The sequence below is a fragment of the Rhamphochromis longiceps genome, linkage group LG12 (genome assembly GCF_057381845.1).
Source record: "Rhamphochromis longiceps isolate RC_006_pf linkage group LG12, R_longiceps_female_GT1.1, whole genome shotgun sequence".
Taxonomy (NCBI): Eukaryota; Metazoa; Chordata; class Actinopteri; order Cichliformes; family Cichlidae; genus Rhamphochromis; species Rhamphochromis longiceps.
Genome location: NC_140568.1, coordinates 1,683,712 through 1,707,720, shown reverse-complemented (window position 1 = coordinate 1,707,720; position 24,009 = coordinate 1,683,712). Strand labels below are relative to the sequence as shown.

The window sequence follows — 24,009 nt, the reverse complement described above, 5'->3', positions numbered from 1 at the left end:
ATAGGTCGTTCTCCTCCTCTTGGTCGTGACAGCTGCTCAAATGCAGGAGAAAGACCATGGGAGGAGTCCCTGGAAATATGGGCAGCCAGGTCGGGAACATTGATGCAGATATCAGGGAGCAGGAAGTAATCCAGTCATTTTTGGTTTTAAGAACCATGACTTTTAACAAAGGTCTTCTGAGTAATGCATTACTTTTTTCTGAGTAATGACTCCAACACTGATCACAACAAAGAGGGCAAACACCTCCAACATGCACCAACATGTGACCACACAGCATGAAGTTCATTTGCATGAATGTAATGATGGTGATCAGCATCATCGGGGTGTTAGACCGCACATAACCTGATTATCAACTGAATCATAAGTGATAATGATAAAAGTGATAAAAATAATAATAATAATTTAAAAAATTAATAATAATAATAATAATAATAATAATATAAAAAAAAATAATAATAATAATAATAATAATAATAATAATAATAATAATAATATAAAAAAATAATAATAATAATAATAATATATAAACCAAGTGCAGAGGACACCTTATGGCACTAACTTCATGAACTCTTCGTGGAGATGATCCTCTGCGGTGTCCTGGCAGCCCCCCTGAGAGCAGCGAGAGTGGAGACTTGGTGTTGTGGGTGGAGTAAGATGACTCGAGCAGAGCGTGTGTTCAGTCCACGTCCCTCCTTTTGTACCCAGTGATGTGTTTCCACCCTTCCACATGTTTCTGGGATCAGTGTAGTAAAAATCAAAATAACCGTGTAGCACATGTTTCCGGTTTGTGCATTTCCTTGTTGCTTTCATTCCCACCGGATCTCCGGGTGTAAAGATTAAGTCGACTGTGTTTCCTCTATTTCTTTGTATTTGACGGAGATGTTTTAAGAAATTTGTTGAGTGGACATAATGCCCCACATGTCCAATCGCACATTGCTCGCCTGGTTACACCAGGTTAGCTACAGACCATACAAAGGAGTAGTAGGGCCACATTAAGAAAAAACAATATCATTTTGAGATAAAACTCGAAATTATTTAAAAGAAAAAAGATATAGTTACCATTTCAAGACAAACAGCTGGACCCTCTGAGTGACATCATGCTCCAGGCTCGGTTTAACAAGGATTTAAAGGATTTCTCTTTTTGCACACAAACATTGTGACGATGAGTATAAAAACATGTGATTCTGCATAAAGTGATATCGGACTTTAGACGCGTTTGATGTCAGCGGCAGGTGAAGGCCGTGCAGCGTGCTTGCGTCATAGCCTGGCGTCGTTCTGCCACAGCTGAGCCTCAGCAGCAGCAGCAGCAGGAACTGCTGTCCGGTAGGAGCAGGGCCGGAGGAAAATGCAGACATCCTGCGGAAAACACGCAGAGCAGCGTCCCGACGACACTCGCTGATCCTCGTGTCTTCGCCGTTTTTCGTTATTGCTTTGTCTTCTTGCGTCCCTCTCCTCTCTAAACACCGGAGGATGGGGGAATGATCAGTGCCGCCACCATCTCCCCGTCCTCCGCCTTCGTCTGGTGTCTGTGCCCAGGATGAGGGCTCGTCTGCTCGGACACACGGTGGTGTTCGTTGCCCTTTTGGCGCTGAGAAGCTGCCTGGCAGGTAAGGAGACGCATTTGGAGGCTTTATGAAACCGCGCGGGGCCTCCGGCACTGCGCACCATCACCCTGGGAACAGTTCTCATTGTGGAGGTGCTCTCTACAGAAATCCGTCTATGAGGATGACATCTAATGGGCATATGTTAGCCCAGTGAATATATGAAGCCAGTTACTGTTTGCTCCATTCAGTGTGTATATTGCTGTGTATATTATGGGATTTCAGTCTAAAGTGATTTGATGTTGTCAGCCTGCAGGGACAAAGTGTTTATCCTAACGGGGATTGTCTGTTTTTACCTGCATATACTGATTTATTTGAAGATGACTCAGATGACACTGAGTCAGTAACAGCTGCCGTATGAAAAAGAAGTTAAAGGTGACGCTACAGCATAGCTTGTAATGGTTGCATCATGCTGGTCGTCACTGAGTCTTTCGTTTCCAGGGTTAAGATGTGCACATATGTTTGCTGGGCTGTAGTGCATGCATGCCAGCGCAGTGCAGACAGTGGGGGTGGTACTACAGTAGTTCTGGGGTATTCTCACCCTGTGATGTGTGGTGTTGTGTCAGGCTGGAAGAGCACAACTGCACAGATCCTATTAGGCAGCGAAGAGGAAGAATATGTTTTCCAGGTGTTGTTCCACATGCATTTGTTAGCAAATCTGTTATCTAAACAGAGTTTGTTTGCTGTGGCCTGGAGGTTCTCAGGAGCACATTCCTGATGTCACAGCTGAAGAGCTCCCTGTCACAGACGTCAGCGGCCACGTAGAGTCATGCTGATGACACAGGTCTGAAGTTCCAGTTCCTTTTATAGCTCATATCTATAGATCTGTGATGCTTTTAAAAACAATATACATCATTTAAAAAAACAGCTGTTTCTGTTTCCAGTGGTGGATTAACCCACATTTGGTGCTTTAGTTATTGTGTGTGGCAGAATGGGGGTACATACAGAACTGATCCATAACATATCACAGTCTGTGTGGTCAGTGAAAGAACATGCCGCTCAGTTCACCGTGGTAGCCCACTGTGTCTAATACTTCATGGACAACAATGGTTTTATGGGCATTAATGGCCATTTGTAAATTAGTGCTTGCTGGATGCACAAACAACCTGAACGCCTAAAACGTGCCAGGGATCAGCTGGTGTTCTTATCATGTAGTATCTTTATTCAAACAAAGGTTCAAACGAGTGTTTGTCAGATGAACGAACTGTTAAGAATCTCGGTTCGTTCAGTTTAGACACGTCAGGCCCGTAGCGATGACTGTTGATGAGCTAAATCTAGACTCCTGTTCGGGGTGTTCGACCACAACCTGATTATGGACCATGCTGTGTGATGGAGACCACAGCTGCTGTCTTATTTCTGTGCAATGTGCTTGGGTAACATATGGGCACTCTGCCTAATGAGTGGGCATTTAAAAAGTGATTTTTGAATAATTAAAGGTTTTCAAGTAAATGTTTAAGTCTCCGTAGCAGTTAATATTCCTAAAGAGGGATGTTTTTGCTGTACTGGAAATAAAAATGATAGAAATGTATTCATTTGCTTCTCATTGCCTGATTTATTTTAGCTTCGTTTTTGTTTGTTTGTTTGTTTTTTAGGTATAACGTGTAAATCCACTAGACTGTGTTATGTTTAGCAAACTGTAACAGTCAGAAAACAAAATGCGAACTACCTTTGCACAACTTTATAGAAAGTATGGCGATCCAATCTCATTCTACACATGGAGCTGTTAATGCTTAATTAGGTCAATGCCAGTTTGATGCAAGCTGTTATAGTTAAAGACTTACAGTAACGAGGAAATACACCAAGTATGCTGATCCCTCTAAAAAACCCTAAAATATTTTGGTGTGCTGTTTCTTTACTACCCATTTGAGATTTGTAAGATTTTTATCAGAAGAATTCTTATTATATTTCTGTTTTATTTGTAACACATCACATTTTATTATATGTGTTTATTTCTATGTGTGTGTGATTATTAAATGGCCGCATACTCACATACATATTTATGTAAATGAGGGAAGGTAGTCAGGACTAATCTGATTACACTACCAGAAGGAGAGATTGTAGACAGGAGTACAGCTACAAGGAATACAAAGAATTCCACAGGGAAATGGGAACCAACAGGCCAGGAAAGCCACAACACCAAACACCTGCACACGGTCACACAAGTCCTTAGGAACTGATACAGTGGGAAGAACCAGGATCAGACAGAGGCTCAGGCAAGTCCCGAGGAGTCAGCTGAATGCTAAAAACAATCTGCCTGTCGTCAGATACCCTTCATAACCAAGAGGCACCGTCATGGAAGGGCTGGTCCCTGCACAGCATGTCCCACGGGCAGACAGAAGAAGTTATACTGAGAAATCCTACCAGTGGCTGGACTGAAAGACAGCACAGAGGCACTAATCATGGCAGCACAAGCTCTGAGCACAAGATCCATAGAGGCTGGGGTCTATCACACCAGGCAAGACCCCAGGTGCAGGCTGTGTAAAGACGAGACAATCCAGCAGGGTGCATGGCATACATGGAGAGCCATAACATTACTGACTGGCATAGTAATACAGGAACATTTGTGCCGAGTATAGTCCTGGGATCAATTAGCCAGTGACTGACGAAGCCCCATGCCACCCTAAAATCATGGTTGTAAGTGTTAAGCTGACCATCTGTCTGTCCATCTGGCCTAGATACAGCAGGCTGCCCTGACTGGCCCACCAAGTTTATTATGGTAGGAAACAGTTGGTGCTGTTCTCTGATCCCTGTTGGTCTGCAGGTGCACATTAAAAAAATGGTAAATGGCCTGTATTTATATAGCGCTTTTCTAGTCACTAAGGACCCCAAAGCGCTTTACACATCCATTCACACACCCATTCACACACACATCCACACACTGGTGATGGCAGCTACATTGTAGCCACAGCCGCCCTGGGGCGCACTGACAGAGGCGAGGCTGCCGGACACTGGCGCCACCGGGCCCTCTGACCACCACCAGTAGGCAACGGGTGAAGTGTCTTGCCCAAGGACACAACGACCGAGACTGTCCAAGCCGGGGCTCGAACCGGCAACCTTCCGATTACAAGGCGAACTCCCAACTCTTGAATCAAGATCGTTTAAGTGTCTAAACGATCTTTGGGGACTCGGAATTCAGGAATAGAAACCAATATTATTGGCAAACAGATCTGAAGTTCCTTTGTCTTTTAAGGAAACACACTTAGTTATTTTCATCTACGGTGTGTGAAGGTTTGTGGATTCATCACTGACGTCTGAACCTCAGACAAATAGTCAACACAGTCAGAACTATGTGGGACATCCACTCTTCCATTAAGGCCCTTTCTGAAACAGTAAATGTATCAACAGAAGTCCCAGATGTGTCTCTCAGGTGCTATGTAATGTCTTTGCCAGATTGTTTTCCTACTTCTCTAGAATGTTACATTCAGATATAGTTCATCAGCTGCAGATAGCTGTTTAGGCTTGCCACTTTTTTTCCATCTATTTATCCAATGTCCTCAGAATACTTAAGCGACTCCATGCCAAGATCTGGCAAATGTTAAGCTAGTGGATATGGAATACCTGACTTTAAAGTGCAATTCTTTTTATTTATCCAGAGGACAGCAATGTAACATTTCGAGTGTTGTGTACATTCCCACCTCTGCAAAGGATGCACCACATGATCAGTAAGCACAAAAACACACATTTGGACAGTGTTCGCATCATTCTAGGAGAATGTAATCACTGGAACGTTTGAAAAAGCACGCCAAAACTGTTACAGTAACATCAGGAAGGCATGCACTGAACCAAGCCTTTGGTAAATCTGACCATGTGACATGTCTGCTAAGATCTGCCTACATCAGACAGCTAAAGGCTAGCCTAGTCACAGTGAGAGCTATTAATACCAGGACAGAAAGTGCACTGGTGCCACTGGTACTCATGTGCTGGCCTGCTGTACCTGGATAGCAATAGAACCTACGCTTTTCCTGGATTACAGTTCTGTCTTCAACACAATCAGACCAGGAAAGTTGGACTTTCTAACCTCCAGAGCAGAGGTGTTCAGGATGGGAGGCAGGGTCTCCTCTGAGCTCACCGTCAGTCTCAGCCCTAAACTCTTCACCCTGTGCGTCCATGACTGTGTTGCCACCTAGCTTGACACTGGCAGGATCGAGTACGCTGATGACACGAGCATCCTGGGCCTCATAAAGCTGCCGGAGGAGTCCAGTTACAGGCACGTCATCTAAAACATCACGGCCCAAACAGAGGAGAATGACCTCTTCAACATAGACAAAACATCTGAAATAAGCGTAAGATTTCAGGAAAAACGCAACTAACTAAAATAAAGAATAAACTGAAGTCTGATCGTAGAAAATAACTGAAGTAAATCAAGTGCTTATGTGAAGAGGTGGTACAGGAGTGGACTGACACACGGCTGTGGGGGTCCCTGTGGTACCAACTCTATCATCAGAGATGGTTATCATCCAGGTCACAGCCTCCTCTGAACATCCAGCCTGAGCCGAGCAGAGTCTGATGATATGCACACAGCACGCTTCCATAACAGCTCCTTTCCTGCCACAGTATTCCTGATGGGAGAAACAAAATAAGGACAGACACACGCACAATCTAATTTAGTTGGTGCAATACACATTTCAACATGCAATACATCTCTAAATGACAAAGGTTTTCTCATACCACGGCGCTCTCTGAAACTACTTGACATGTTTTTTTTCTACCTATGTTTATCTGACCCTGACTCTCAGCTCTGCACAGTATTTTCTATGTACCCACATCTAGTGTATGTGTACAAATGACAAATAAAACACTTTATGTGTATCTTTAAAGGCTATTTGGGAATCATCTTGTTAATACAAAAATTAGTTTTACACATGTTAAACTGTGTGTGTAGACACAACAGCCCTTCATAGTTGGCTTTTTGATGCTTGAATAATTTATACGTCACCATTAACTCTGTTAACTGACTTAACACACACAAAAACTGTTTGTTCAGGTGCAAAGATTAGACTGAAACGGTTGAAAAAGCAGCCAGTGTCCACTGATGATGCCATAGCCCTGACACTACACACTGCCCTGTCACACCTGGAGAAGAGAGACACGTATGTGAGGATGCTGTTTGTAGATTACAGCTCAGCATTCAATACCATCGTTCCCTCGAAGCTGGACAGGAAACTGCAGGATCTAGGACTGAGCAGCTCCCTCTGCAGCTGGATCCTTAGCTTCCTGTCTGACAGACGCCAAGTGGTCAGACTGGGCAGCATCACCTCATCCCCCATCACACTGAACACTGGTGCTCCACAGGGGTGTGTACTGAGCCCTCTCCTGTACTCACTCTACAGCTACGACTGCACAGCCACTAACAGCTCCAACATCATTGTGAAGTTTGCAGACGACACTACAGTGGTGGGTCTTATCACCAACGGTGATGAGACGGCTTACAGGGAGGAGGTCAGCGCCCTGACCCACTGGTGTCAAGACAACCATCTCACCCTCAATGTCGCAAAGACAAAGGAGTTGATAGTGGACTTCCGGAGGTGCAGAGAAGTACACACCCCCATCACCATCAACGGCGCTGCTGTGGAGAGAGTGAGCAGCTTCCGGTTCCTTGGAGTACATCTGGCTGAGGATCTTACGTGGTCAGTACACACAAACAAAACAGTGAAGAAGGCGCAGCAGCGCCTCTTCTTTCTCAGGAGACTGAAAAGATTCGGCATGAGCCCCCGCATCCTCAGGACCTTCTATCACTGTGCCATTGAGAGCATCCTCACTGGATGCATCACCACCTGGTATGGCAACAGCACCGCCTACAACTGCAAAGCTCTCCAGCGAGTAGTGCGGTGCTCTGAACGGATAATTGGAGGTGAGCTTCCCTCCCTCCAAGACATCTACAGGAAGCGGTGCCTGAGGAAAGCGGGGAGGATCATCAAGGACTCCAGTCACCCCAGCCATAAACTGTTCAGACTGCTTCCATCAGGAAGGAGGTTCTGCAGCATCCGGTCCCGTACCAGCAGACTGAGAGACAGCTTCTTCCATCAGGCCATCAGACTGCTGAACACGTCATAGACACCTCAGCTTCACTACTGGAACTTCAACATTATGCACTCCATACTGTACAGTAACGCCACTGTTTTGCACATATTCAACTCTGTATATTTTATATATTTTATTATTATTATTATTATTATTTTATTTTATTTTTTTACTATTTAATTTGTAAAAATGTGTATACACACACACACACACACACACACACACACACACACACACACACACACACGTAGGAAAATATTTAGTATACACATCCAGAAATGCATACACTATTATATATTGTACATATATTTATTAGTTTCAGGTTGGCCATTCTTGTATTTTGCTCGTTTGTGTTGTTGTGTTTGCACATCTCTGTTGCTTGTGGGGCTCGCACACAAGAATTTCACTCGCATGTGCTGTGCCAGTGTGCCTGCACATGTGATGTGGCAATAAAAAGTGATTTGATTTGATTTGATTTGATTAAAAACGACATTCCAAAGCCTGGAGAGCTGTTGCTTGGGCAGATGTTCCAAAGACAGGAAGTGCAGTGGTACAGACCAGAACATCTGGTTTAACAAGCTGTACCACCACATCTGTTGTATCTGTCTGCTTGTTCATTACACACCACTGTACAGTTGTGTACAATGTTGCTGTTTTTCCCCTAAACCTCTGATGAGAAAGCCTAATTTCTGCTATTGGACACCAAAGAAATGTCAACTTTCACAAATTATGCAAACATGCAAAGCACTTAGCTGTGTCTCAAATCAAAGACATTTCTTCTGGCTTTTTTAAACTACAAAACAAACAACTGGACAGTCTGGGCAATGAGCTATTTTATACATTTAGCTCTTACAGTTTAAGTCCAAAGAGTTGTGCTGGCAGACTTCCTTATTTGTCACAGCAGCTTTTTCTTCATCTCATAGAAAAACAGTTAAACATGTGACTTCTTTCACTGAAGATCAAAGTGGGCTGTATGTGGCCCACAGTGTAAAACGACTCTGACACCACTGGCTTAAAGCTCCCTTAAAACTTATCAGGCTAATTGTTAGTTGGAAGGAATACACAAAGAGATGAAAGGGCTTCATTAAGACTTTGCTCAGTACTTTATATTTTTATAAATATTAGAAAATTAGCACCAAACTGAAGAGAATATCTTGTTTGATATATTTGTCCCTTAAAGACTTTTTCAAAAATATTATTAAAATGCTACAAACAGTGCTTAGCCTCGCACATAGAATATCTCAGAGTACTTTAGCCCGGCTCGTTCAGCTCCTGTGTGGGTTTGTGATGCATAAAGAAAAAAAGTTAGCAGCTTGTTTCCTGATCTGACAGAAACTTGTTCATTTGCAAACAGACGTGTAGTTTCTGTAGAAGTCTGTCAGGAAAAGACACGTTTTTGGGCTCATTTGCTAATTTCATTTTCTGTTGAACACGATGAGATGAGCGTTTTGTAAGGTCCTCATTAGCATTCAGAAGTGTATAAAACATGCTTCAGGACGGTCCTGCTTAATCACCTGTTTGACAAGTTGGTACCATTGAGGGTCCAGTGTCACTTTGTTGGTTTCACTTACGGATCTCTGCTTGTCTGAGGAGACTTTCTGTCTTTTTTTGTTTTTACACTCAGTGTAATGTAGCACGGCTCAGTTACCATCACAAGTCTGTCAGAGTAGCTGTTCTCTGTTTCCACTAAGTGAATATTTGTTAGAAATTCAAGCTGCTGGAGAAGAATATCATGTGTTTTTATGCCTCCATACTGGTGCTAACCAACAGAGGAGGCGTCACTCTGTTGGCATGTTAACACATGTCTAAGATCTAAAACATACATAATGAATTGTGTGCTGTTGTAATGATTCTGTCACTAATGGCCTGAGAGAGGATTTCACTGTAAATCCAGGGAGCAAAATGTGACCACTGAGATGCTGAAATAAAAACGTAATTAAAGTAAAATAAAAATTCTAAGTGTAAAATGAAAATAGAAACGTGAGACGTCTTCACTTCAGAGTATTTTGAAAAATAGTGCTGTGCTGTGTCGTATGTTCATGTACAGGTTCTCCTCTGTGCCCTCGGAGTTTAGAATGTGCCCTGGCAGGAAGACACTTCTGCCGGCCTGGCAGCTCCCACTGTGGGCCTTGTCTGCGCCCCCTGGTGGAAAACTCCCGTGGACGCTGCGTGGTCAAGAGGAGACATGCTCCTCACACTCATTCTGTTAAAGGTAGGTGCTCCTACCTCATATTACTCAGACTCTTTTCACAGGATGACCAGAATGTTCTGTATTCACGCAATTAGATTCTGTATTCCAACTTTTAGTGCATATTAGTTCCTGCAGAACATGCATTAACTTTTTGTACAAGATCTTCCAACAGGTAACCTGAGATATAGTAAATATGTGAGAAGTCATGGGAGTCATGTTTGACCAGGACATGTCCTTCAATGCACATATTAAACAAATATGTAAGACTGCTTTCTTCCATTTGTGCAACATCTCTAAAGTTAGAAATATCCTGTCTCAGAGTGACGCTGAAAAACTAGTTCATGCATTTATTACTTCCAGGCTGGACGACTGTAATTCATTATTATCAGGAAGTCCTAAAACTCCCTGAAAAGCCTTCAGCTGATCCAAAATGCTGCAGCAAGAGTCCTGACAGGGACTAGAAAGAGAGAGCATATTTCTCCTGTTTTGGCTTCCTGTTAAATCCAGAATTCAAAATCCTGCTCCTCACATACAAGGTCTTAAATAATCAGGCCCCATCTTATCTTAATGACCTTGTAGTACCATATCACCCTATTAGAGCACTTCGCTCTCGCTCTGCAGGCCTACTTGTTGTTCCTAGAGTATTTAAAAGTAGAATGGGAGGCAGAGCCTTCAGTTTTCAGGCCCCTCTTCTGTGGAACCAGCTTCCAGTTTGGATTCAGGAGACAGACACTATCTCTACTTTCAAGATTAGGCTTCAAACTTTCCTTTTTGCTAAAGCATATAGTTAGGGCTGGACCAGGTGACCCTGAATCCTCCCTTAGTTATGCTGCAATAGATGCACTGGGTGTTTCTTCTTCACTCACTGTGTGTTAGTAGACCTCATACAATTCTGAAGAATTTCTCAGGTTTTGAACATTGAAACCAGTTTTTCCAGTAACAAAGTATTAAATCTTCAGTTCCTAATTGGTGGTGTGACTGGTGCACTGATGGTGATAGAGGGAATCTGAGTGTCTGTAACATCCATCATAATGGAGCTGCTAACTAAACGAGAGTTTGAGTGGTGTGCTGAGGAAGAGGAGATGAAATCCCTGAGAGTGGGATGATGACCAAACACTGCACAGACCAAAGTCACTCAGACTGTGTGTAGACGTGCAGGTTCTTTCACTCACTGCTGGACTGAGCCTGGCAGTTTCTGGGTTGAAAGTTGAAGTCCGTATTATAAGTGTGGTGTCAGTGACCAGAGAGTGAGGTGAAAAACAATGTAACAAAGATGGGTCATTAACATTTGTTCCATAAATACTAGTACTACATACATGCATATATTGATTAAAGAAGTATAACTTCTGGATCTGTTATATTGTTGCAAGTTGTGACGTTTGTCTCTCTGTTCATTAATATGGCCACACCTCTTTGGTAGAGTTGGAGAAGTGAGTGCGTACAGACGGTTTGGACAAATGAAGCTCCGCACTGGAAACACAACGACTGCCTGCAAACAACTCATTTAACCGATTAACAATTTCCTTAGAAGCAGTTCCACATGTTCCATGTTGTCATGTTTCAACTAACTCGTTGTTGCTGGATGTTCACTGTGTGTGTGTGTGTGTGATGAAACATACTTCATAATGAGGGTGATGCCTCCCAGGAAAATGGCCCAGAAGACCCAGAGCATCTGCAGCCCTCCAACAGTACTGAAGACTCAAAGCCATACATCTCCATGACAACTGCGTGACCACTCCAGCAGAAGGAGGGAGGCCTCAGACTCAGTGAGCCCTCATGGTCAAAGGGCAAGAGCCCTAGAGAACCAGAGGTCAGCTCTCCTGGAGCACTGGCATGTCTCTCACACGGCACACATACAAACATACCGAAGATGCAGGAGCCCATTGCTCCTCCCACTCGTCACTGTTGGGAGTGATATGTTGGGTGCATGTGTTGGTGTATATGAGTGTAGGAGGTGCAAAGGCAGCTTATAACTGCAAACAACAGTGCTATTAAAACTGTGAAGCTGTTCACCCTGTGTACATCAGCACAACTCTGGTCATACCACCTACTCCATACTGTGCTTGGATGTATAAGTAGGAGACAACACGGAGCAGTAGCTGATGATTTTGTGGTATGGGGTAAATATCCATACCACAAAACTCACACACATACACACCCCAAGTCCAGCACCCTGATCCATGAGAGGCCGATCCATGTGCAGTCTGTGTAAAGATGCACTCCCAGGGTGGTCGAGAATGGCCGACCTATCATCCTATTCCAGATACAGACAGACAAAATGACAGTGGTGGTAGACAAACAGAAGAAGACGGCCGTACTGATCGATGCAGCGATACTGAATGACAGCAACATCAGGAAGAAGGAACAGGAGAAGCTGGAGATGTACCAAGGGCTCAGAGAAGAGCTGGAGAAGATGTGGGTGAAGGTAACTGGTCCCAGTGGTAATTGGAGTACTTGGTACAGTGACCCCCAATCAGAGATCTCTGTCCAGAAGAGCGCAGTCCTAGGAACAGCTAAGATACTGCTCGGTGGTGGACCTGAGCTTTAGTAAACAAATGTTTAGATGAAGATGGTAAGAATCCTGGTGTTGTGTTCCTCCAGATAAAGTGAGCCCATACCCTGAGCTCGATGAGGAGATTGACTTTCTCTCTGCAATCATCAGGGAACAGAGACCCGAGTCCTACAGCTCAGGTATTACACTCTTCTTCTTATCCATATTTGCTATGTGACAAAATTCCCTAATGAAGTAATAAATCCACACTCTTTACTTTCTGGTATTAGCCCCATCCTCCCAGGAGATCACACCCAAGCAGTTTGAAGAGCATGGCTACACTCACAGAGCATCTTCTGTGGAACAGCCTCCTACTCAGAGTGTCCTGCTAACTAGCATCGCTTCACCCACCCCTAGAAACCACACTGCCGCTCTGAGCAGTCCCATCATCCTCCGCTACCCTCCTGACGACCATGTCTTCATCAGTAAGTCTTTCTGTCCTTGAGTTAGGACCCAGCTTAATTTCAAGAGAGCTATAGAGTCGTTTTGAATAATAGAACAGAAGACGTCACCTTACAGAGGCCGCTGTGAGGATTCAACTTAAACTACTTTTCACCACATGTGTGAAAAAAGTAATTGTGCAGTAAAATGGATAAAGCCGACGCCTCCTCCTGATCTCGCTGTATTTCAGTCTACCAACATTGTCCTGAGTGCTGTGGTGTGTACTTAACACACACACACACACACTACAGGAGGTACCGTTTAATTAAACGAAATCGAGTTTGGGTTTATGTGCTGCTGCAAGAGGCCATGGTGTAAATCAGCGTCCCCAACCCCCGTTCCATGGACTGGTACCGGTCCGTGAGTCGTTTGGTACCGGGCTGGCAGAGCTGAGGCTCAGCAGGACGTTACTCTCAATGTTGTTGGCGCATTTCAGGAGGACGCTGCTGATACAGTTACACAATCACACGTTTATTATTATATTTACAAAACACCACAGTTTTTGTCTTGGTTGTTGTCATTTTGTTGTGTTTCTCTGCGACACCTTAAAGGTGTCCATGAAAATATTGTCTGACATTAAACCGTCCGTGGAGCAAAAACGGTTGTGACTGCTGGTGTAAAAGTCTTAATCCAGTTGGACCATCATCATCCAGTAGAGCTCCAGAGAAATAGTTCTTGTCCCCTCCTCAAACTGACTTCCCTCTAGAATCGTGTGTAGCAGAAATGTACACCCGCATTAAAACCACAATCTTCACACATAACTTTTTAAATAAATCACTTTATCAACGTGAGACCTCATCAAAATGATCAAATATGCAATCATTTTCAGGATTTTAATCATTTAAGTGCCAATTTAGATTTGAATTATAAGTTATTCATTAAAAAACACATGAAAAAAACCTAATTATTTCCCATGTACTGAGCATTAAAGGGATGGGCCACAGGTGGGGCTTGGATATGTCAAATATTAGCAACACAGCTCTTTGATTGCATTAGTATCGGTGTCAGATTTTAATTTTTGCACCCTCTGGACACCATTGTGCCAAAAATGGACACGCACAGTATTTGCAATAAAATCTTCAAACAAGTGCACGCGTCATTGGTACCAACAGACATAATCATGTGACAAAAATACGTAAAACCAGAGGGGATGATGAGAATTCCCCAAAAGAGATGCTGACTTGGATTTGCTATGGTCGGTGTGGGAGGCACATGCACTCAAGCACACATAATCAACAATTCAGCCTCCAGCCAAGTTCATGGGTTGTCAAATACACAGTTGTCAATAACTCGTCCTGATGTTATCATGGCATGTGTATCGAGTCAAACGAAATCTAAGCCCCGCCTACTTTAAAATCTTGGGACTGAACCTGAGTTTAATGCAGGACACGACAGAACTCAGACGTTGCTGTGATTAGTTCTGCCACACTGCATTACTGTTATCAATGTTGTTGTCTGTGCTGCTGCAGGAAACAGGCCTGACTCACTCACATCTATTTATTTTCAGCTGCTGTCCTTTCAGCTCTTCCCTCATTTCTCCAAGCTTTCACTAAAGGATCATGTCTTACTCTGATGTCTGCAGACCAGCAAACACTTCTATCATTCATGCTGTCTGTTGGTTTCTCCTCTCAGTCATGAGCAGCGTCGTCATTGTGGCAGGTTCCCTGGCACTGCTGGTAGCGTTGGCTTGCTGGGTCAGGTAAGCTTATTATTTTCTCTCTAAGGTGCTGCATAAACCAAAAGGTCCCCACTATCCCTCTCAGGAGTGGACAGGATGGCCTGCAGTTGCACTGTAGACGTATCCATCATCATTATTCTGTTAGAGATGCTAAATTGATTGGAACCATTTGATTTACAGTATTTCCATGTAATTTATTGTTTTTCTTATAAATCTTAAAAAGAGATGACAAAGAAACAGAGCTGTTCAATGTGCTCAGAGAGAGAACAGGAAACTGTACGGACAAAAGTATTTGCCAAACGTCTTAATCTTTAAACTCAAGTGTTTTCCTTCCCTTTAGATTCAGACACCGACTGAGCCCTCCAGGCTTACACACACACTTCCTTAACCCAGTGTTTTTGGGGTTTTAGCTGTAAACTTTGCCCCACTCTGAGATCCTAAGCACTCTAGAAGAGGCAGTCACATAGAAGCACACATTTTTATATTTTTCTGAATTGACTTTCCCTCACTAGTCTACCCATCCCTGCCAGTTCCAGGTTTCCCGGGAGTACGTTGTTGGAAACTGTGGACAGTCTTCCTTTCATTACACCACTACAGGATGGAGGTTTTTATGGTCTGAGAGTCATTTGGGTGACACACTACACATACTTATCACTGAGACGTGTTCTGTGAAGATTGATGGAGAAAAAAAATCTATTTTTAAATGAATCTGAAAGATAACAAAATATTGAAACAGACAGTTTTCAGACCTGCGATGTACTCTGTGGTTTCTTAAGTCTTCTTCGTGGCTTGTTTGCATGTAAGTCACAGAGAGCTGAGCTGTTCCAACCATACTGGGAACAACAGAGTCAAGAGCTGCCTCTTGTTGTGAAATTCATGAGATAATGTGTTTTGAACGTTAACTGTCATTGTTAATGTGTTATAATACAACTTATCAGCTCTTTTCAGTCAGCTCCAAATGTTTCACTATGTGTGTTTTGTTGTGTTTATTTTGTTTTATTGTTACAGGTTTCAGAAATATGTTCATATCAATCAGAAAGTGGACTACCCTTCATCTGGACTGATGAGTGCTCAGGCATTCGAGAATTTGGTGAGGAAACGATGTGACTAAATGTTTAGGAGAAAACACACTGAAAATACTTTTCAGTGTCTTTATTTGTCTCAGATCACCACTGCCTTCAATGCTGAGCGATGCAAGGATCTAAACTCTACCACCAATGCTCCACATGCAGTTCATAATCTGAGTGCTGTTTAGTGAGCATAAATGTACACAATGTAAACCCGAAACGCCTTAAACAAAAATCTTAACCTGATGAACTGTATAGAAACAGGAAACACAGGATCTGAGATATTTGGCCCTTCAGTTTCCACCTGCTGCTCACAGGAGCCTCGTCAGAAACGGCCCCGGTGAAAGAATTGTTCGCCAGAAGCAGCTCTTAACCCTTCAAAGTCCGACATCGAAGTAATCGCTGGAAAATTCAATTTTTGGAAAATGCTGTAATTATTTGAAGTTTATATTTTTATCATATTTGCTACATCAGACTTTTTTTTGCAATGTATCAAATTTATTCTAAAAGAAATCCAGCAAACTGATGATGTAGAAGCCTCGAAAACTCAAATATATTGCACTTGGCTTTAATGATTTAAATAAGGGAGAAAACAGTAAGGTAACAGTAACTACATAAAAACTAGGCTGAAAATCAGTGAATTCTAAAATGACGACTCTCAATGTAACACTTGTGGTTTAAGTCATCACCAGTGTGTGAGAGATACTGAGATCAGGAGAGGCACCTTCTGTGGGCATCTGTAAAAAGTCATGATGGAGGCTCTGGGAGGGATTGGGGAAAACTGATGGAATTATGAATTCAGAAAAGTACCATCAGATTTGTTCACTGTTAAAGAGACTCCCTGGTGGATGTCTGCCTTTGGTTCTTATTCCTGGAAGCTGCTGTGCTCTGCTGTAGGTCCACTTGCCCTTCTTCTTCTTCTTCTTCTTCCTCCTTTCCTTCTAAGATTGTTCAGTCTCGAGTCTGCCATCGTATTGTTGCTCCCTGGTAGTTGACAGTACACACACCGAGTGGATCTTGGAGTACAGACGATCCCAGTGCATTCTTCTTTGGCAAATCTCTCAAGCTCCTCTAGATTAGGTACTCTCCTGCTATGGATCGTGATCTTCATTTAATCCCACAGATGTTCAGTGTGATTAAAGTAAAATCTTTGTGCAGGCCAGTCAGGAATGTCCACTTGTTTCTTCTTCCGTTTTGGATTGTGTAGGAAGACAAAGTCATGATCCAGACCCATTTTTTGCTGATGAATGATAAAGGTGTTCTTTAAAAATCTTTATAAATATATGCTTCTTTCTTCACGATTCCTTCTACCTTGACAATATTCCAGTTCCAGCAGAGTATCTGACAGCTAGGATGGTGTAGGTGTTGATTTCCAGGTTATGTTCTTCCCATTCAGCTGACTCTTCAGGAGTCTGACCCTCTGCAGGTATTTGGTGGTTAGAGGGTTTCCTAGCGGCCTCTTCGTGGTTTCCATTTGCCTGAGTAGCCGTCCTCAATGTCTATATGTTGCTTTCTGGTAGTTCGATCCCCTCAGTTCTGTCTACCTTTCCTCTCTTTGTTACCATCCGACTATAATACTCTAGTTCGAATGACATTCCCACGTCATTGTTGTACATTCTAGTGGTGTGATCAGTGAGTCGATGTCTGGTTCACTCCTGCCATACAGCTTGATGTCATCCATGTACAGGAGGTGGTTAACAACTGCTCCATTCTGTAGTCGGTACCCATAGGCAGTCTTGTTAATGATCTGGCTGAGGCCCATACAGAACAGTAGTGGGAGATTTACCAAGCCCCCTGAGCTTGGTAAATCTTGTGCTATTGGCTAAAGCTTGGCCTCTAGTGTTGTACGCCACATTCCTAACGAATTCCTGATGAAGATTCTTAAGGTTCTGTTCTTTCTGCAGTTGTAGGCATTCCAGGATCCATGTTTGGGGCACTGAGGGGATTACTTGTAGTCAACCCATAGTTAAGGTTTGGTCCCTCTGGTGTTTCTGCCAGTTCCTTCCTGGCACCCACTCATGTATTGAGCCATGTGCCTGTTAATCCTAGCCGCTATGATGGAGCTTCCATGTGGTGCTGAGCCAAGTTATGGCCAGTAGTTGGACGGGACTGGTTCCTTCTGAGGGTCCTTGGAATCAGGACTGTCCTGCCTTCAGTTATTGTAGGTGTGTCTCATCCATGGACACTCTGGAGTGCAGTTAGCTTCTATAGCCGGTAGGCGTGAATCATGTCAGCGTCTGGTTGCTGTCCAACTCTTCGGGCTTGAGACTCTTTCTTGCATGTCCACTACTGTGATGGTTACTTGTTCAGGAAGGAACCTTCTCATCTCCCCTCTACCCCTTGTTTACTTCCAGCTTGGGGACAAGAAGCTGGCCCACAGTGCCCAAATGTACCACTACCAGCACCAGAAGCAACAGATGCTCTCCCTGAGAAAGTGAGTCACCCTCCCTGCACAGACATGTTCATCCTACCTTGGCATGTGTATCTCTATCCTGTCTCGCTGTTATCCTTGCTGAATATTTGTGTGTTCTCCGCAGACACAGGGTTGAGCCTAAAGTTCCTGACTCTGCAGCCTCAACAGATGAGGAGAATGAGGATGGAGATTTCACCGTGTATGAGTGTCCTGGACTTGCACCAGTGAGTAAACGCTGCATTCTTATCTCCACATTCAGTAAAAGTTCAACTGTGTCCACTGTGTCATTGTGATGGTGTAATGCTGAGTCAGTGGAATCCATCAACAAGAAATAAGGATAACATTAAGGCATAATGTGGGTACAGATACAGCCACTGAACCGACAGGACAGTTGTGAGTGTGTGACAGATTCCTGACTGATTACAGCTGATGTTTGGCGGTAACGATATTCCCCGCCTGTGATGTGAACGATGCAACCATGAGTAGTAACGCCGCTAAACAGCATTTAGGAAAACTGTTGGTGTGTATCCAAAAGCAGTGTGATGGTGCATCCATTTACACGCTGGCTGCACTGTATATTTATATCTTTTAAATTGGTTCAGGGATTCAGTAAACTCTGACACAACCGGCAGTTCTCACCATTTACACTTTCCCAGTAAGTTATCAGTCACAGTGGAAACGATCACAGTCATATCTGCTTATTTAAGTCGTCTGCCGCTAATCTTAGTGCATCGCTTTTGTGATGTTAAGACTCTGGTTCAAAAATGTTGTGCTGTGAAAGGGACGCTCCGAATCCAGGTGCATGTCCTGCAAATAAGTGTCCAACCTGCAGTATTTAACTAGTTAGCTAGTTAGGCAGCTGTGGGTGTAAAAACTCCATGTGCTGACAGGTAAGAGAGAATTAGAAGTTATTAGCGTTCAACCTGGTCCTAATGAGCGACTGTGCAAACAGCACCCACAGCCAACACTTTGAGATATGACCATGGGAGATTATTTACAGCTGATACTGATTTTATACATTTTCTGTATCATTTCCTGGGATTGTACAATCAAACCACCATCATCATCATCATCATTGTCATACCCGTCAACCTGAATTTAAGGAATAAATCACACAAAGGTTATGGGAAACTACAGGAACTGTCTGAATAATGACAATGAATAAATAAACCCTTTAATAAGTATTTTAAAAATTATTATGTAGATTATGTCATTTTTATGTAGCTGTCTTAACAGTAGTTTTACTAATAATGTATGGATTGCATAATACACAGCGTGTAATCCAGAAGAAGGTTCATTCAGCACTCACTGTGGCCGGGTTTGTATTGTCTCCAACGCTGTTTCTGTGTGAAGAGCAGGAAGGTTTCTCAGAGATTCTCTATGCAACACTCGACCCTTTCAGCTGCTCTTTCAATCTTTCTGAACTCTGCAGAGTCAGAACAAAGACTTAGAGTCATGAGACGGAAAAGATGGAACACAAAACAAAAAATAAGAGCAAAGTAAGCGCAAAGATATATGAGAAGCATAAGCAAACTAAGGAATAAACTGATGACATTAAACAATAACTGAACTTCCCAGGGCCAAGACAGGAAGTGTGTTAATCTAAGATCTTCCCCTCTGTCTCTTTCTTCTCCTTCAGACGGGGGAAATGGAGGTGAAGAACCCATTGTTTGACGACTCCACCCTCTACCTGCAGAGATTCCACAAATGAACCTGGACACAGAGACGTTTCATGCTCTAAAAGCAGCACCTGTATGTACAAATATTTACACGTCAGTTTAATTGTTCCAGTGCGCAGATCGGACACATACCCTAAACAGCCAAACTACATTTGGTTTTTCCCGTTTTGTTTACATATTTCTTTACTGTTTATTACACACATATGCAACCATACGTGCTCAGCATTTATGAGCTCACTGATAGAACAGGCTTTGCTTTTATTTCAGCATTTTTAAATGGATGTAATGTTGATATGAACACAACTCAGCTCAGCGACTTCTCTTGTGTGTTATGTACACATTGTTTTTCAGTTGATTTCCGTCTTGCTGACACCATGTCTACATGCATCTGCATTCTTACAGTTCATCCAAGAAATTTAAATATTAGACAAAGATAACACAAGTAAATTAAATGTATAACTGAAGGTGTTTGTGATTAAGAGGGGAAAAATCCAAACCTGCACAGCCCTGTGTGATGAAGCGAGTGGGAATGTGGACTGACGAGACAAAGGTTGAACTTTCTGGAAGGTGTGTGTCCCATTGCATCTGGTGTAAAAGTAACACAGCATTTCAGAAATGGGACATCATACCAGCAGTGATATATGGTGCTGCTGGTGTGACAGTCTGGGCTGTTCTGCTGTCTCAGGACCAGAAGACTTGCTGTGGTAAATGCAAACATGAATTCTGCCAACGACCAAAACATCCTGAAGGAGAATGTCCGACTATCTGTTTGTGACCTCGAGCTGAAGCACATTTGGGTTCTGCAGCAGGACAATGATCCAAAGCACACCAGCAGGTCCTCCTCTGAATGGGTTAAGAAACACAAAATGAAGACTTTGGAGTGGCCGAGTCAAAGTCAAGACCTGAATCTGGTTGAGATACTGTGGCATGACCTAAAAAGGTGGTTCATCCTCGGAAGCTGTTCTGTGTGACTGAATTACAAGAATTGTGCAAAGAGGAGTGAGACACAACTCCCCGACAGAACTGCAGAAGACTGCCAGTTATCACAAACTTCGGATTGCAGCGGCTTAACCAGTTGCGCGCGCACACACACACACACACACACACACACACACACACACACACACACACACACACACACACACACACACACACACACACACGTATAATTTGAAAATTCTGTATGAACTCAGATGGTCTTGTGTATTTGGTCTACAGCTGACATTGTGTTTTCATGGTTTTGTGAGCTGTAACTAGTGGCTGATATGTACAGGAGCTATCTTACCTCTCAGTCAGTCAGTGTGGCAGGAGGTCCTGAGTACTGTGTCAAATGCACATCTGTTATTCGATTTCTTAATGTGAATTTGTATTTGTTGGGAAAAGACAATGTCATGTATAACACGTTAAACTTGATGCATTCGACTTTTGTACCCATTGTGACGAAAGCAGCGAGGAGCCACACCTTCACGTTCTACATCCCCGCCCAGTTTTACTTTGAAGAGGTCTCGACCTGCTGAGGCGTCAACAAAAATATGAGAAAAAAGGAAAATTACATGTAGCTGTGGACACGTCGCCATAAAAGAAACTTAAAATCAAAGAATCCGAACAAAAGAAACGACTGAGAATATTTTAAAAACGGCGCCGGCCACAGTCCCCAGAAATATACAACTTAAAGCGTCGCAGAAACAGCGTTCCCTTTATGCATCAACAGCTGCAGTGTGCGATTGCAGCCTTTTCCAACATTGAACTGATTCCAAAGCTTTTAAATTTACTCCCTGGGAGATGGGGACATTTTGAAATGTATTCTAGAGAAAGCAGAACATGTGTTGGCACACACTGGATCAGGTTTTCTTTCCTTTGTCAAATCGATGTTTGTGCATTTTACTTTGTCCTGCATAATAATCACTCAAAGAACATGAAGTTTGATTTATGATTTTATTTAAATATTATGGATTGAATATTACACTCGCTGTTACGATATTTCCATCGATGCATAAATGCAAACGTGCAACAAATCCTCCCTTTATGATCGTTCAAACTGTTTACCTGCACTGTACAGAGTGTTTCTGTCATTCATCATCATGTAAAGGCCATCCATATAATTCAGCTGCCCGTGTTCCAGGGCTTTTACATTACACTGCATTAGTTTTATCCAATAACCTGCCTACTGAAGGTACAGTATGCAGTCCATGTAGTGGGCTCTGCCTAATAAAGCGCACCGTTATAATCAATGCAGAAATCTCCTTTTCTTTGCAGACTTCATAACGGTCTCTGTCACTAACAGCAGAAACTCTGGATTTTTATGTTGACTGGGCGTTCTCTGCTTTTCCTGTACTAGAGCTGTTCGTCTGACCTGGTTAGGACTTAATATGCACAGCTGCCTTTCTATATATGCTCATATCGCCCCACATAGCTCATAGATATTCTTCATACATGTAGAATGAGTGTCCAGCTGCAAACAGTGAAACAGTCCAGGAAACCTGGATGTAACCGCGTCTCTCAGGAAAGCCGCTGTCTGCGGCTCTTTCTTCATCCTGCTGCCGTCCTCCTCAGCCTGTCAGCACTTCCATACTGGAGGAACACATTAATCTGCACTGGAGCTGCTCATGTTCGAGTGTCCACGTCCAAACTCACATATGTACCAGGGAATATTAACACGGAAGCCCTTTACTATGTTAAACAGACTGTTGAATCCAAACCTCTTAAGCTTGTGCAGCAAAATGAGTCGTTGGATGAGGAATTACAAGAAGAGATGTAATTCTCATGTTGTTTGTCTTTGTAAAGACGTTCTGCAGCTCTGCTTCACCAGTGCTGAGCAAAAGCCCAGCTGGTTGTCTTTATTTGCTCCTTCTTTCTGTGTACAACAAGTCATTCTCTACATGAGCTACATGTGAGACTGTTTGAAGGCTAAGTGTTATGATTCTGTACATTTAGGACAACTTCATTACTTCATGTTTAGCATGCTTGTGGATATACCAGAGCTGAAAGAAATAAATATTTATATAATCGCTGTCTGAGTAGTTGTAAAGTGTTTGTTTTTCTTTCTTTGTTGGTTTTTTTGCATCATCTTAATCCAATATTTCATAGGTTAGCAAATATTTCTGTCCAATCTTAATTCAAGGAGGAATGTTTCTCTGGTATGAAACTGAACCCTGCTGTTTCACAAACCTGTACATATGCAGTAAACATGCACTGCATCGACATCAGCACTGTGACAACTATATATTATCTTTTTGTTTTTGTTAATAAAACATTGTATAAACGTTTAAATATGATGGTTATGATTAAGACCTGAGCACTCTGTGAAAGCCTTACTGTATCTGCTCTGATTACTGATATTCAGGCAAATGCATGGTCTTCCTAAGGGCCTAAACATACTGTAAAACTCGTGAAAGTCTACACATGCATCAGGTCTTTTGAGGATTTGGAGAATATAAAAAGGCTCCACAGCGCCACGTCTGAAAGTATTCCCAGCGTGCAGCTGACCATATGGTCCACAGCTGTAACAACCCAACACATAAAAAAACGCTGTGTGGTGCATCACACATGTCTTACTCTTTCAGGTACAGCTTCAAGGTGGTTGATCAGAGCCATCTCAAATTTTGTCAGAAAAATGTAAAGGTGTTACTTTATGTTCAAAGTTGTGAGTTTTAATCCGAGGACATGACCCTAGCATCATGAGAACTTTTGATATGTTGCCATGAAGCATGCAATTTCAGACTAAAAAACAGCGTGTCCAATGTGTACAGGGACTGAAAGTTTCTCGCACCGAGGGTAAATCGAGACTTTACAGAGTCCAGGCCCTCTCCGTGACACTGCTTCAAGAGTCAGAGCTGTGTGTTGAGGCGAGCCTGACTATATTAGCCAGTATCTCTCAACCTCACACACCAGCTCAAGCTTCTTCCATGTCCCAGTAGCCCAATAGATTGGATTGCCAGGGTCTCTGCCGTTGGCCGCCACCCAACACACATTGCACCCAAACCCTATGGTGTCTCCTGAAGGGGGTCGGCCTATCGCAGAGCAGGCCCCATGGGGAAAGCTTCAGCCACCAGGTCCTCTCCGTTGAGCTCCTTCCCCAGGCCTGGCTTCAAGTTGGGGCCCTGGTAAACCTATCCTGGGCAGGATACAGTAGCTCTTGCTTATTCCTCTTTTGTAAGTGTTAACTGAATTGTTTTTGGTCTGCCCCCTTCACCCAGAACCAATTTGCCTTAAGAGACCCTACCAGAGGGTAAAGCCTGACAACATAGGTCCTGGACTCATAGGGTCACACAAACCCCTCCACCATGGTAAGGTGGTGGCATTATTATTATTACTATTCTCATTATTATTATTCTTAAAAACATTTTTCTAATACATTAAGCTGCCAA

The 24,009-nt window shown here is 43.0% G+C and overlaps 1 protein-coding gene across 1 annotated transcript; it reads left to right on the top strand.

Moving 5' to 3' along the window:
* The first annotated feature begins 1,293 nt into the window (after window positions 1-1,293).
* On the top strand, window positions 1,294-20,805 carry npdc1b (neural proliferation, differentiation and control, 1b). The gene is made up of 9 exons (XM_085424302.1): window positions 1,294-1,607; window positions 9,670-9,834; window positions 12,415-12,504; window positions 12,595-12,789; window positions 14,438-14,504; window positions 15,492-15,573; window positions 17,905-17,984; window positions 18,088-18,187; window positions 19,603-20,805. Exons 1-9 carry the CDS (start codon window positions 1,538-1,540, stop codon window positions 19,672-19,674), a joined length of 921 nt encoding a protein of 306 aa, XP_085280428.1. The 5' UTR covers window positions 1,294-1,537; the 3' UTR covers window positions 19,675-20,805.
* Window positions 20,806-24,009: the final 3,204 nt, after the last annotated feature.